The following is a 14359-nucleotide window of genomic DNA, read 5'->3' on the forward strand; positions in this document are numbered from 1 at the left end:
GGGCAACAAGAATGAAACTCCGTCTCAAAAAAAAAAAAAAGAAAGAAAGAGAAAGGAAAACCTGAGCATGCTCTTGGCAGAGGTTGGTGCAGAGGGGCTGGAGAGCATGGTAACCCAGAGGGGAGGGTTCTATTTTTACCAAGTTACACCACTTTCCTTCCTCCATACCTGCTAGGGCTGAGCCTCAGTTGAATGTGAGAAAAACACTATGGGTGTGATATTTGCCACTCTCTCTGCCTTGGGACCTTGAGTCATAGTCTCAATCTTCATCTCAAACAGTCTTCTGTCTCGTTCTGTCCAGCTACTGTTTGTCCTTTACAGTCTGGCTCACATTTCCTCTCCCACAGAAGCCTCTTCCAGAGCTGCTCTGTCCCCTCCACCACCCCATTGTCCTGTCTTTCTAGTTTGTGTCCCACACTTGCATCGTTTGCTGTTGTGTCTCATCGCCCTACATTTGTCTGTGAGCTCCCCACATGTAAGAATCACATCTCATGTTTTGTTCTCTCAGCTAAAACAAAGTGGTGGTCAATAATTACTGTCAATGTTATTAGGGAGCCTGCAATTGGAACTTGGAAGATTATCAGTAGCAGAAAAACTGAAGTGGGAATGGAAAGACGTGAAAGTAAAACTTAGCCTGGGCTAGTTCTCCAGAGTCTGAGTCTGGGGAGGCACTGCCCTTTCATCTTTACCATGGGTTTCTCGAATTCTGGCTTCTGAAACTCTGCCTTTTGACAGTAATCAGCATTTAGGCAGGTGAGAGAATCAGGTGTTCAGGGTGTGCCCTCCAGGGAAGAAGAGAGAGAGGTGATGGCCAGCATCCCATGCAGCAGTGACTAATGTGGGCCAAACTGGCACCATGCCTCCCAGCCCCCGGGTACGTGGGAGCTGTAGGCACACATGGTAGATTGGAGCTGGAAGGATCATTTACCAGCCCTTCCCTGAGCTGGAAGCAGGCGGGGAGCAGCAAGCCAATTGGCAGACTTGCCTTTTCTGCCTTAAAGTACTTTGTTTCTGTTGCTAACAACAGACATGGGTAGTATAAATAAAACACAGACACACAGGCACATAGACACATAGGTGGAGACTGAATATTTGAGCTGTCAGGGGCAGGGGGAGGGTGGACGTGGACGGGGACTGAAATGTGTGGCTAAGCCTCTCAAGATAGTGTGCCCTAGGTCTTCTCTTCAGCCTTGGAGATGGGTGTAGTGTAAGGGGTGGCTGTGTGGGAGGCCCCCTGAAGGCAGTCAAGTAGGAAGTGATACTGTCTGGATGCCACAGGCTTCAAAGACTAGGTGCTTGTTACAGCTGGATGCAGTCCTCATTAGGCAGACTCTTTCGAGCTAGTTGCTGGTGATCCAAGGGCCAATGGTAACTTCTTTCCTTCTGTTCTGCCCTTTCAAGGCTTGACTCATTGATCCCCATTAGTGCTCACATGTGGTGTACTGGTCAGCAGCTGCTGTGGCCTTTCTGGCTGACCTGAGCTGAACAAGCCAGCATGCCTAAATATGTGACTGTTGTTTTGGGTAAGCTCCTGAAGGATGTGAGCTTCCTTAGTAGAGACTGAGACCCATTCAGCCTCTCTGGAAAAGATGGTCTTAGTAGGAGGCTGAATAGTTCATGCTATAAAAAGCAACAGCTAAGTCACATGTGAGATAAGCTTATTCAGAGATTTGAGGTTCAGGTAGATTACAGGGAGGATGGATGATGAGGAAGACTGTGAGTCTCCACTGCTGGAAATATAAGTAGGGATGGGTTAGGTGTTCTCTCTTTTTTTTCCCTGGGTTGAACATTATATTCCCTGGTATCTAAGATTACATCAAGAGAGCCTCTCCTGGTTCTGGGAAAAAGAATAACTGTGTTGATAGGAATTTTAGAGCACTCCCAATGTGTGTAGCTTTTGAGTACTTGATTCACAGATTCTGACACTTGGGATGATCATCTGATGGTGTGGGTGTTTGGAGTAGCTCTTAGCTGGTCTCTTTTTTCCATCTTACTGCTTTCTTGGACCATATGTGACAGGCCTAAGGAATGTCCAACAGGAAGTACCTTTGGTTCATATGAATACCAAGTCAGTAATAGTTCCAATCTTCTAGAAGCAGTGAGGTGCCACTCCAGTCTGAGGGTGAGACATGAAAAATATGTGGGCCTTTTCTCCAGTCATTGATATAGCAACATTTGTCTCCCCTGGGCAGGAGGAAATGAATTAGGATTACCCTCTGGGTTGAGCTTACAAGTCTGTCTTAGGATCTTGTTTTTACCCAGGTAGCCCTCTTGGCTATCCAAGGTGGGGTGCCTGGGGGGTGGTGGCACACTGGAAGCTCACAGCAGCTGCTTCTCTCCAGGCGCTGTAACTCACTAGCAGCTTAGAACTAGATGTGAGGCATGTATCACATGGCATTTGTTACTACAGGAGTTAAAGGACCAAAGTAAACTTAAATGGGTTACCTATTCTTATAATTTAGAAGGTATGCAAGATTATATCTATAATAATAGCAAGCCCACTCACTCTCTCATAAGCTTTCTTAAATAAGAGAGGGAAGGGTGGAGTTACTCCTATGGTCTGAGAATTGCAGATTACCCTTTTTCCCTGAAGAGGCCTAAGGGTTGGTTCTCATGTAACCCCCATCATCTCTGTAGTCAAGTAGCATCAGGCCTAGGAACCCCTAAGAAGATCATTCTCTCTCTGTTCCCTGGCTTAGGGCAGGGATGTGAGGCTTGTGCCTGGCCCTAAGGAGAGGTAGTTGACCATGGCTGTTATTGAATGAGGTTGGACCCAGCCTAGCTGATAAAATTCTAAAGCAAGATGGGGCAGTGCTACCGAAGGTGGTCACAGAGAATGAAGGTTCTTATAATAGAATATATTCTAAGCCGCTAGGCCCTGGTGGCTTCTTTGAAAGGCTGAAGTCTTGAAAGGTAAGAAGACCCCATCTAGCTGGGTTTCATGCGCTGCCCTCACCTTACCCCTACAAGTGTCACAGCAAGCTGCCTGTGATGTCTGGTGGTTGACTCTGCTGCCTGCATGGTTCAGGTGAGCAGGGCAGTTCATGTTGAAGCCCCTCCCACCAGTCAGGAGCCTGTAGGACTGTGTTGTTTTCCTTCCTGTGTCCTCAGTGACTGGGCTAGTGTCTTGCACAAGGCAGGTGCTTGGTCATTGTTTGTGGATTGAATGGCTTCTCAGCCTGAGCTTCAGGGGACCTTGGCATGGGCCTTGGAGCATACTAGGAATTGGATAAGCAGAGAGGAAGGAGAGCACTCCAGGCTGCCAGTGATTTGAGCCCAGAAACATGGGGCAGAAATGGACATGTGGACATGTTTGGAGCAGAAGGTGTCCTGCCTGGAGAGAGGTAGGGGTGTGTGTGTATGTGCACGCACGTCTGTGTGCATGTGCAAGTCTGTGTATCTCTGTGTGGGCAGGTCTGGGGAGGGTGGTAGGGCCAGGGCTGGCTGAAGGTAGGGCCAGGGCTGGCTGAAGAGGGAAGGAAGAATTGGAAAGTGAGATTGGTTGGAACCAATTAAGGGAACCTAAGTTTGGTGTGATTGGCAGTTAAGGAGCCCAGAAGAATGACATGATGATACTGACATTCCAGGATGCTTAGTCTGTCACTTATGAGCAGAGAGGACTGGAGGTAGAAGAATAAAGGGGAGCTTGTCATACAGTAATACTGTTTAACATTTATTTAGTGCCTCCTATGGGCTGGCACTGGATAAAGTGCTCTCTATATAACCAGAGACGATCGCAGTAAACTAGGTATGAGGTGATGAAGTGGAGAAAAATTTCAAAGAAAATGACATTGTTTCTTCATATTTGGCTATATTTGGCTCTTATTTGGTTAAAGAAATGGCTCCAAGGACGTCTTCCTCCTGGGTCCTGCTTCCGGCAGCTCGTCCTTGAGCATGGGGCTGTTATCTGGCTTGGTTGGAGCTGCTGAGATTTTGCATACTCCCTGCCAGGAACCGATGTCCTTGGGTCTCAGCTGGGGTGTGTCCCCAACCCAGCCATCTGGAAGGTCAGAGGAATTAGCCACTAGAATGTGCCCATTAGTGGCTTTGAGAGGTTACAACCTGTCAGTGGAATCTGAAGCCCGGGAACTGCGTCTCTCCCAGGGCTTTTCGGAATTGGAACAGCCTGACTGTTCTAGCACTGACTGCTCCCTTATTTGGACAGTAAATTTTCAGGGTGAGATTGGACTTCTCTTTTGTGTTGGGAGAGTTTTTTGTTTTTTTAAGTATCCAACATTCTTGTGAGTGATTTTCAAGGAGATAACACGACATCACAGCTATACCTTTCTTCACCTGATTCTTTCCTTGGTCTGTAGTCTATCCACTTATAAGACCCAGATGGGGGCCAGGCACGGTGGCTCACGTCTGTAATCCCAGCACTTTGGGGGGTCAAGGTGGGCGGATCACTTGAGGTCAGGAGTTCGAGACCACCCTGGCCAACATGGTGAAACCCCGTCTCTATTGAAAATACAAAAATTAGCCAGGTGTGTTGGTGGGCCCCTGTAATCCTGGCTACTCAGGAGGCTGAGGCGGGAGAATTGCATGAACCTGGGAGGTGGAAGTTGCAGTGAGCTGAGATCACGCCATTGCACTGCAGCCTAGGCAACAGAGTGAGACTCTGTCTCAAAAAAAAAGTGAAAAAAAAAAACGAAAAAAATAAGAAGACCTAGATAGGGTTCCTAGACTGCCTACTCATCTCAGTCTCCCCAGGGGAGAAGCAAGTAACATCATCCTGTAGACAAGAGGCAAGGTGGCTGAGGCTCCGGGGTTGGGCTTCAGGGCCTGGGGGCAACTTCCTGCCCAGCCTTGAGACATATGTCTTGGTTTTGGGGAACTTGCTGTGCCCCTTGACTTGTGGATTTGTAGTTTATCAGCCCAGCTTGGGGCCAGGATGGGGAGCAGGGCACAGCCAGGAGTTGGGGTGGTGGCGACGAGATGGTGGATGGTAGTGGTGCTACCGAAGGGGAAGAATCTTCTGTGGCGATTTTGAGAGCACACTTCCTCTCTGTCAGAAGCCCAACTCTGTCAGCTTCTGGCTTTCCTTCTGATGGATCCCTGTAACCTTTAGGAAAGTCATTCAGCTAATGGCAGTGACTCTAGATTCTAATGGAGGAAGAGAAAGCAGGAAGGAGAGCATGTTTCTGTCAACAAAGGTGTACTTTCACTAGTCAGAACTTGCTATAAGGCAGCCTTCGGCCTTTCGGGTGATTACTGTGCTTTGGGATTAAAGTGTCCTGCCGTTTCTGGAAGAGGCTGCTAGTCATAAAGACAGGTAGGGCTGAAGGGTGGAGGTAGGGTCTCCAGCTGCAGTTGTCAAGAACCCAACGTGAAGGCTGACTGAGCAGAGAAACTGCTGTTGCCCAGAAAGAAAGCACTTTTAGCAGTGGTAAGTCCTTTGCATGCACTATCTTACTCAATCTGCACAACAGCACTTCGTGGTTGGAACTGTTCTCTCCATTTTACAGATGAGAAAACTGAAGCTTAGAGAGGGGAGGCAATGTATCCAAAGCTTCATAGCGGGTAGAGGCAGAGTTTCATACCCAAAGATCATGCTTTTCCCATTGTTTCTTACAGAGGAAACAGCGATAAGCCATTATTTTTCATAAATGTTACATTTTAGAATAGTTTCAGATTTACAGAACAGTTGCAAAGATAGTACAGAGAGTTCCCATAGACCCTGCAAGCCATTAAGTTTTTTTTCCCCTCCTTTTCTGGTCCATTTTATGAGAACTCATTGGGGGTGGGGAACAGATTTGGAATGAGGACATTTTTTCCAGAGATTCCAACTTAGTGATTTTTTTCAGTAGGATTTTTTGAGTGTCCATCAGGCTATATTATTTCTTCCCCAGTTCTGCTCTGCCTCAGCTCTGCTGGACTGGGCTGGGCCTGGCTTTGACATCTAGTTTCAGTGTCAAATACCCCACTTTCTGACTCTCTCTCAATAGGGTCAGATGGTAATTGGGTTTCAGAGAGTTAGGAAGGCAGGTAGGTGTGGGGAGGATCTTTAGCAGCTGGGCTTCTGGATACTCTTCTGTCTCTGATGGGGCTATGACAGGGGAGTGTTAATATTTTCAGCTCATGTTTGATGGCATGGAGCCAGAGCCCTCCCGAGGGCCAGAGGCAACATCTCTGGGGTGAGGCCTGTTTGCTTGGACACCCTCTTGAGTCTCTCCTTGTATGGTGCCAGAGTGGCTCATGGTGGTCGCTGCTGTGGGCCCTGGCCATGGTCTGCAGGCAGGCAGGCTGGCTGGCTGTAGGCAGGAGAATATCCCTAGGTAGCTGGTGTGCTTTGCTTTGGGTCCCAGGCACATTCTCCATTTAAGGGAAAGGGGTCTGCAATCTTCTTGGCTCTGGGTGTGAATGGGCTGGCCTGAAGTCTGCTCATGGCCTTTGCTGGATGTGCTTTTTCAATGAGATCATTCCAGAATTACATTCCTATGAAATTATATTTCACTCAAGATGTAAAGCTGGATTTGTGTAAAAGCACTGGCACTAAAACTCAGGGCTCAGAGCGGGGCAGAAATGAGAAGAGGGATAAACAGCTCTTCTTTAGAAGGAGGGAAAGGAAAGACAGAAAGAGAGAGAAAACAGTTGTTAAAGGATTTTGCATTGAAAATTGGTGCACTGTAAGCATACCCAAGGAGTTGGGATTGCCACTCACCCCTGGAAAGGCAGGCTTGATGTTTGTTGTCCCAGCTGCCTGCCACCCCCAGGCAGTTTGGAGGGAGATGCCCTTGAGGCTTCAGTGTGTAAGGTTGCTGGAACGCTGGAGCCGCCCAGGTGTCTCCTGGTCATGGCACTCCAGGCCTATCCCTGCCTTCCTAGCCTCATTTTGCACCATCCCATATCCAATCTAATTTCTTTCCCTCTCTTTCTGTTTCCTTCTCTCTTGCACACACCCACACTCTCACGCTCACTCTACAGTTAGTATGATATATTGCTACTCACAACACTCCTGACACCACATGTGTGGGGTTTATTTCTCTCGCATTGGCCAATTTGCCAAACTTTCTGGACACCAGCTGGGGTTTCTTACAATTTAATTCAATTTTGACACTACCTGGAGCTGGCATAATCTCCACAGATTAAGTGGGGACAAGACTGTCACCACTTCAGATGCTAATCACAAGCCCGGGCCACCCATAGTTTTGACCAGCTCACTATAAAGTTGGAGGGATTGGTTCCCACAACCCCCTCCTCAGGTTTGGTAATTTGCTAGAATAGCTCACAGAACTCAGAAAAACAGTTGACTTACTATTAAGCCTACTATTAGTATTATATTACTATTAGTTTATTATTAAGGATACAACTCAGGAACAGCCAAATGGAAGAGATGCATAGGGCAAAATTTTGGTATGTGTGTGTGTGTGTGTGTTGAGAGCTTCCATTCCCTCTCAGGGTGCACCACCCTCCCAGCACCTTGATGTGTTCACCAAACCGGGAGCTCTCTGAACTCAGAAGTTTTGGGTTTTTATGGAGGTTTCACTGTGTTGGCATGCCATGTTTTGAATGTCCCCTCCAAAACTCATGTTGAAATCTGATTGCCATTGTGATGGTATTAAGAGGTAGGACCCTTCAGAGTGATTGGGCCATGAGGGCTCCACCCTCATGAATGGATTAATGCCATCATTGCTAGAGTTTGTTTCTGATAAAAACAAGTCTGGCCCCCTCCTGCCCTCTCTCTCTTTTGTGTGTGCTGTTGTGCCCTTCTGCCTTTCTGCTATGGGGTGTTGCAGCAAGAAGGCCCGTACCAGATTCAGCCATCAGTCTTAAGACTTCCCAGCCTCTGGAACCATAAGAAATAAATCCTCACTTCATTAGCATAAATTCAGGTATGGTAGAGGGACTTGTTGTGAATCACAAAGTAGGCTCCTGTCACCCCCATCCCTCGGGAAATGCCAAGGGTTTTTGAAGCTGTGCCCAGAACTGGGAAGAAGGCTCTCTCTCTCTCTCTCTTTCTCTGTGTGTGTGTGTGTATATATATATATAGATATATATACACACATATATATTCCTTAATATATATATAGAGATATATATCTATATATATTCATTATTTTATATATATGGAAAATATATATATATATTTCTTATCTCACAGTAACACACATGTGCACATGCACGTGCACACACACACTCACAGCCCCTGCATGCTGGTAGTGTGAGATCGTATACTCCATACTCTATATGATTCTGCTTTGTATTCCTGTGTATACACTGTTCCCCATAGCGTGGAATGTCCTTTTCTCCCCTTGTCTGCTGAGAGCACTCTAGTTGTTCTAAAACCCATTTTAGCTTTGCCTCCTCTGAAATCTTTTGTGCTGCCCGCTGACGGTTACTTTCTGGCACCTTTGTGCTGCCACTGCTCCTTGTGCATCCCGCTGCTCTTGCATGTTTCATTTGATATGTTTTCGAGGAAAAGTCTCTAGTATGGGGCTTAGGAAAGGGTAGGTGCTTGTGAAATGATTGTTGAAGAAAGAAACTGAATGAAGAATTGGATCTAAGTGAAGGTCATGTACTGCAGGTCAAACCACAGAAAGGTGTCTAACATGGCATAAGTGCCATCAGAGAGGCCAGGAGATGAGTGTCAGACTGGCAGAAAAGGTGGGGTGTGTGTACTTCCCTGTGCACACAAGTATGGAGTCGTTCGTGGAGTGGCAAGATAGAGTATGTGCGGTGGTGCACACCTATCATCCCAGCTACTTGGGAAGGCTGAGGCAGGAGGATCATTTTAGCCAAGAGTTCAGGGCTGCAGTAGCTATAATGATGCCCCTGCACTTCAGCCTGGGTGACAGAGCAAGACCCTGCTCATTAAAAGATTTTTAAAATAAATTAGAAAAAAGAAAAAAAGCCCAGTGAGTTCTGGGTTCCATAGACTGACTGTAGGGATTAGGTCTGGATTCACTCAAGGTGAGATGAAACTGTTTTCTGAACAAAATGCAGCAGGATAGAAGGAAAAGAGCTGTAGCTTTGGAATTGAGGATTCTGGGTGGTGGTGATTATACTGTTAATAATGATAACATAGTCCTAACTATGAGCCAGACACTATTCCAGGCACTTTACATATGTTAATTCATTTATCCTTACAATGTCTCTATGAAGTAGTGACTACTAATTGTTGATTTGTGAAGATTGCAGAGCAATTCTGGACCTGGTTCTACTCTTAGTAATTGAGTGAACTGAGGGCAAGACGCTTAGCCTTCCTGAGCCCCAGCCTCCTCCTTTGTGAAACGGAGAAGATACCTTTTGCATTTAATCCTATTGGGCTTATTGGTAGACTCAAATGAGATAATATGTGAAAGTGTTTTTGAAAAGTATAAAGTACTCTAAAGTACTTTGCATTGGGGAAGAAGGGAAACTTGCAAAGTAATTGTAGTTTAGATACTGGGCTCATACTTAATGCAGATGCTGCACTGAGCATGGGCCACAATTGCCCTTCACAGCTACACAAGGTGGGCTACTGGCAGTCTCTTTGATTAAATGCCAGGATTTGACCTGCTGTTAAAAAAAATCAAAAAATCTTTTTTTGCCCCTTTCTTCCTTTTTTATGTTTTGTAGAGATGGAGCCCACTATGTTACCCAGGCTGGTCTTGAACTCCTGGGTTCAGGTGATCTGCCTGCCTTGGCCTCCCACAGTGCTGAGACTACAGTCATGAGCCACCGCACTTGGCCCAAGAAATGAGTTTTATTGGAGCCAAATGTATATGTGAAATGTCATAAGGGACAGATTTTTTGTGCTAAACCAGTCCTTCTTTCCCAGCCAGGGAATAGTGGTAAAGCTAGGTGGTAGGCATTTGCATGGGGGAGGATTAGGATCAGTGTGGCCACTGCAACAGGTGGCAAAAAGCTTGGCTCAGAGCGGAGGCACAGCAGCTGACTGCAGGGTCCCATGAGCAGGGGGTGTGTGACCCATTTTTTCTAAGACGAGACGCTTTTGGGAGTTTTTAGAAGTTGCTTTATGACCAGGCGCGGTGGTTCACACCTGTAATCCCAGCACTTTGGGAGGCCGAGGCGGGTGGATCACTTGAGGTCAGGAGTTCAAGACCAGCCTGGCCAACGTGGTGAAACTCCATCTCTACTAAAAATACAAAAATTGGCTGGGAGTGGTGGTATGTGCCTGTAATCCCAGCTACTCAGGAGGCTGAGGCACGAGAATCACTTGAACCTGGGAAGCAGAGGTTGCGGGGAGCTGAGATTGTGCCACTGCACTCCAGCCTGGATGACAAAGTGAGACTCTGTCTCAAAAAAAAAAAAAAAAGAAAGAAAGAAGTTGCTTTACGTTGCTGTTACCTTGGCAGTGGAGACTGTGTCCCTCAAAGTGGTCCTCTGCTGGCACTAGATACACAAATGTGTCAGCACTTGGGCTTGGCAGGCATTGCTGAGTCAGGCAGTGAGTGATAAGGGAGATGAAGGGGACATAGGGGGAGTGCCTCCAAGAGCAGCAAGGAGGGGCACCGTGTGGTCCTTCTAAGCCACATTACTACAGTATTCTCTGGAGCTTCTTAGAGCCAAGTGGCTTCCTCCATTAGGTTCCTGCAGGCCTGAGAGTTGCCTGGATTGACCATGATGCCTGAGTGTATAATTATAGGTCACTGAACAGAACCCCTAGTCAGCTACATCCCTCAAAAATGCCTAATTGTAGGCTACAAATATGAAAATATACAAGAGCTTAGAAACATGTCATACCTCATTACAAAGAGCAATGGCATGAGTCAGCTGTGACTTGGGTGGCTTTAGTGTGCTTGGTGAGCATGCTGACTGGTCCAGAGAGGGCAGGAGGCACATTCCCTAAGCTTCCTACAGGGAGATTGAGGACTTTGGGAAAAGGGAGAAAGTATAAGCTGTGACCATAGCCTGCTAGTCATACCTACTAAAGGGGTCTGCTCACCTGATGGTAGATTTGATTCCTCTTTGGGAATTGTTTCCTGACCAGTTTACAAACCCCATTAGAAAATAGCACATTTGGCCAGGCACGGTTGCTCATACCTGTAATGCCAGCGTTTTGGGAGGCAGGAGGATCACTTAAGGCCAGGAGTTTGAGACCAGCCTGGGCAAAATAGCAAAACCCATATCTCTACAAAAAATTTAAAAACTTAGCTTGCTATGGTGGCATGCACCTGTAGTCCCAGCTACTCTGGAGGCTGAGGCAAGAAGATCACTTGAGCCCAAGTTTGAGGCTGCAGTGAGCTATTATTGTATCACTGTACTCCAGCCTGGGAGACAGAGCAAGACCTAGTCTCTAAATAATAAATAAATTAATTAATTAAAGATCCTTGAGGGAAGTGAGGTCATATGTAATACCTTATATTACCTAACTGGGCCATACAGATTTTATTGCTGGGTTGAGGGAGCCCACTTTGTCTCTGGGTGGGGAGGGGTACTTGGATAAGTGCCCAGCCTGGTTGCTCTCGTCTGGTCTGGCAGTGCTTTCTCACCGAGAGGCCTCTCCCAGCTCAGAAAGAAGGAACAGCTTGATCTAGATCTCTTTCTTCTGTCCCTCCCTGTCCTCCCAACTCCCCTTGGTATAGATGAGTCTACACACACCGTTGCTGCCAGTGGCTTGCCATTCCTTTTCTGAATCACTGCCCTTCATTACCAGACTCTAGTGGTGATAGTAGAAGGGAGGGTTAATCTGTGGCCCTTGCGGTACTCTTTCCTCTCAGTTTTAAACTTTTTAGGCAACTCTAAGAATCTAGGAATCTCAGTATTGAAAGTGACCTTAGGTGCCACCCATGCCCATCTCAAAGGTGAGGGGATGGACTAACCTTATCTGCCTTTACTGTGGTATTCCCAGCACGTAACTGAGTGGAGTGTGGTAGGGGGTGCAAAAAATACTTGTGGAATGAGTGAGTCCCTATAAATAGCAGCAGCTTCACAAGACCATTGTCATTGCCTCATTTGTTCATTTTTTTGACGAATATTAGTAAGCTCCAATTATGTGCCAGTTCCTTTTAAGTTCTGGAACACTGTGATGAACAACACAGTCCTTGTCCTCTGGAACATATTCTGTAATTGAGAAATAAGGAATTAAAAAGAATTGATAGTCTCCAAATGGAATTTAAGAATTAAAACTTCTTCTTCATTTTGGCCTCTCTGGGTCTCTCATTTTCTGAGGTCTCTTTGGGGGACCCTAGAAAACACATCTGATCCCTTTTTCACACGAGAGCCTTTCCGAATTCCCAAGCCAATGATCACCCTCCCCGCTCCACAGCCTTCTCTTCTCCAGGGTAAACATTCTCAGTTCCTTCCGTCATTTCTCCTGTGACATGCTTCTGAGTGCCCTCTCCATCCTGGTCACTGTCCTTAGGACTCAGTCCAAACTGATAGTCTGTCCCTCTGCCAGTTGGGAGTCCACAACAGAATACCACCTCCCACACATTAATTTCCAGGAAGTGTTCCAGCCTGGAGCCTCTCCTTACTCTGGGCTCAGGCGATAGGTGAGGGAAAGAGATGGTCCTGGACTTGGCCAGACTGAGATCATCTTTATATTTGGCCAATCCTGGAATTCGAAATTCTTTTCTTTTGTCTCCTCCCTGCCTCCCCACCATCCTTCCCTTGGTATAGACGAATCTACACACAGCCTTGCTTCCAGAGGCTTGCCTTTCCTTTTCTGAGTCACTGCCCTTCATTACCAGGGAAATTAGCATGAAAAAGCGAATTCCAGTTCTATAACTGTATTCTATTCTTGTCCTCTGTCACATTCTCCACCCCAGCACCCCCACCTAAAATGACAAAAGTTGAGTCCTGTGACATCACAACAGTTAGCTATTGTATCAACAGCTGTGATGTCACCAACAGAGGATTATGACTTCAAGGAAGAATGGAGGGAGGGCATATAGCTGGCAAGAAACCCCATGGGAACAAAGAAGGTATTTTCATGCGGATCTTCACCCAGAAAGCCTGAGTTGGCCTTTCAGTGGAAGGTCTGTCAGTGGAAGCCCTCTCCTTGGTTCCCATTGCTCCCTGTCTCTTTGGATTAATGATTTGGCTTGTGGACATTGCCCAAGTCTGAGCGTGTGTGGAAGGCCCCTGCTGGCCGGCAGGCTTCTGGGCTGGCTTTGGGTTTTATTCATGAGGTTGGAGCTGAATAGAGCTTTTCAGGGAGGGAGTTCAGAGGGGTGCCTGGGAGCCTAGGGTGAGGCTGATGCAGATGTGCAGGCGCCTGGGCTGAGGGATAACTGGTGTGCAGGCACTTCTGTTCAGGCAGAGGGGCTGTTCTACCAGCCACTCTGAGAAGCCTGAGTGTGCTGCCACAGGCCTGAATGTTGACTCCTGCCCACTTCTGGGGCTGGGTTGGGCCTGCCCTGGGAACTCCTCTTGGCTCCATGAACAGAGACTTAAAAACACCTGCTGCAGAGACTCCCAAACTTTCTTAGTTCTCATGGGCCTTATTGTTTCAGTAATTTTTTTTTTTTTACAGTGTCCATAGCCCAAAAGAAATACCTAAGTTTTCTTTTATAAGTAGGCTTTTTTGTTTGTTTTTATATGAAGTCTCACTGTGTCACCCGGGCTGGAGTGCAGTTGTGTCACTGTATCCTCCGCCTCCCGGGTTCAAGTGATCTTCCTGCCTCAGCCTCCCTAGTAGCTGGGACTACAGGCAGGCATCACCACTTCTGGCTAATTTTTTGTATTTTTAGTAAAATTAGGGTTTCACCATGTTGGCCAGGCTGGTCTCGAACTCCTGACCTCAGGTAATCTACCCGCCTTCGCCTCCCAAAGTACTGGGATTACAGGGGTGAGCCACCGTGCCTGGCCTTAAGTAGGTTTAAACAATTAAGTATTTATATTCTAACAACTGAGTAGCCATCTGAAAAAAAAATGATATAAGAAATTGAAAGGAAAAATATTTATATTCCATTCTTAACCACAATTACTTACTAATGGGATGTACTAGGTACTGCATAGCATATCAGACCTTGGAACCAGATTGATTAGTGCCATCCTTATTTCCTGTTCCACATTGCTTTTCACATGGTATTTGCTTTTTATCACAGCAACTGTTGAAAACCCAGTCTCAGAAATAAATGACATCATCGAAAAGAATGTAATGCAGTCTGTTGTTGAAGCTGTGAACTCATGGGGTGTTCAACAAATGTTGAATGTTGCTCTGTTTCCCTCAAAGATTTAAAATACTTAGCAGCATCCCTGTGAGTTCATCATGGTGCTTTGGGGCACCTCAGCACACAGTCTGAGAAGCACAGACCTGAAACTGCCAAGTAGCACTTGCTCTGTTTAAAGGAGGAAGAAGAGGCAAGTTCGGTCGTCGTCATGGCCCTTAAAGGAGTTGGGCAGGTGGATGGACAGACTCTTTCTCTGCAGTCTCAGCTCCAGCAGACTGCATTGTTAGGGGGAAGGTCTT

General features: G+C 46.7%; 1 protein-coding gene across 10 annotated transcripts in view; it reads left to right on the forward strand.

Annotated features, from left to right (window-relative positions):
- DENND2B (DENN domain containing 2B) overlaps positions 1-14359 on the forward strand; it is a 173206-nt gene that overhangs the window by 86447 nt on the left and 72400 nt on the right. The window contains exon 1 of one of the 10 annotated variants that reach the window (XM_054523628.1): positions 12711-12923. Coding sequence (XP_054379603.1) covers positions 12805-12923 — 119 coding nt within the window. The 5' untranslated portion in view covers positions 12711-12804. 10 annotated transcript variants of the gene reach the window in all.

This window comes from Pongo abelii, chromosome 9 (assembly GCF_028885655.2).
Source record: "Pongo abelii isolate AG06213 chromosome 9, NHGRI_mPonAbe1-v2.0_pri, whole genome shotgun sequence".
NCBI classification, from domain to species: Eukaryota; Metazoa; Chordata; class Mammalia; order Primates; family Hominidae; genus Pongo; species Pongo abelii.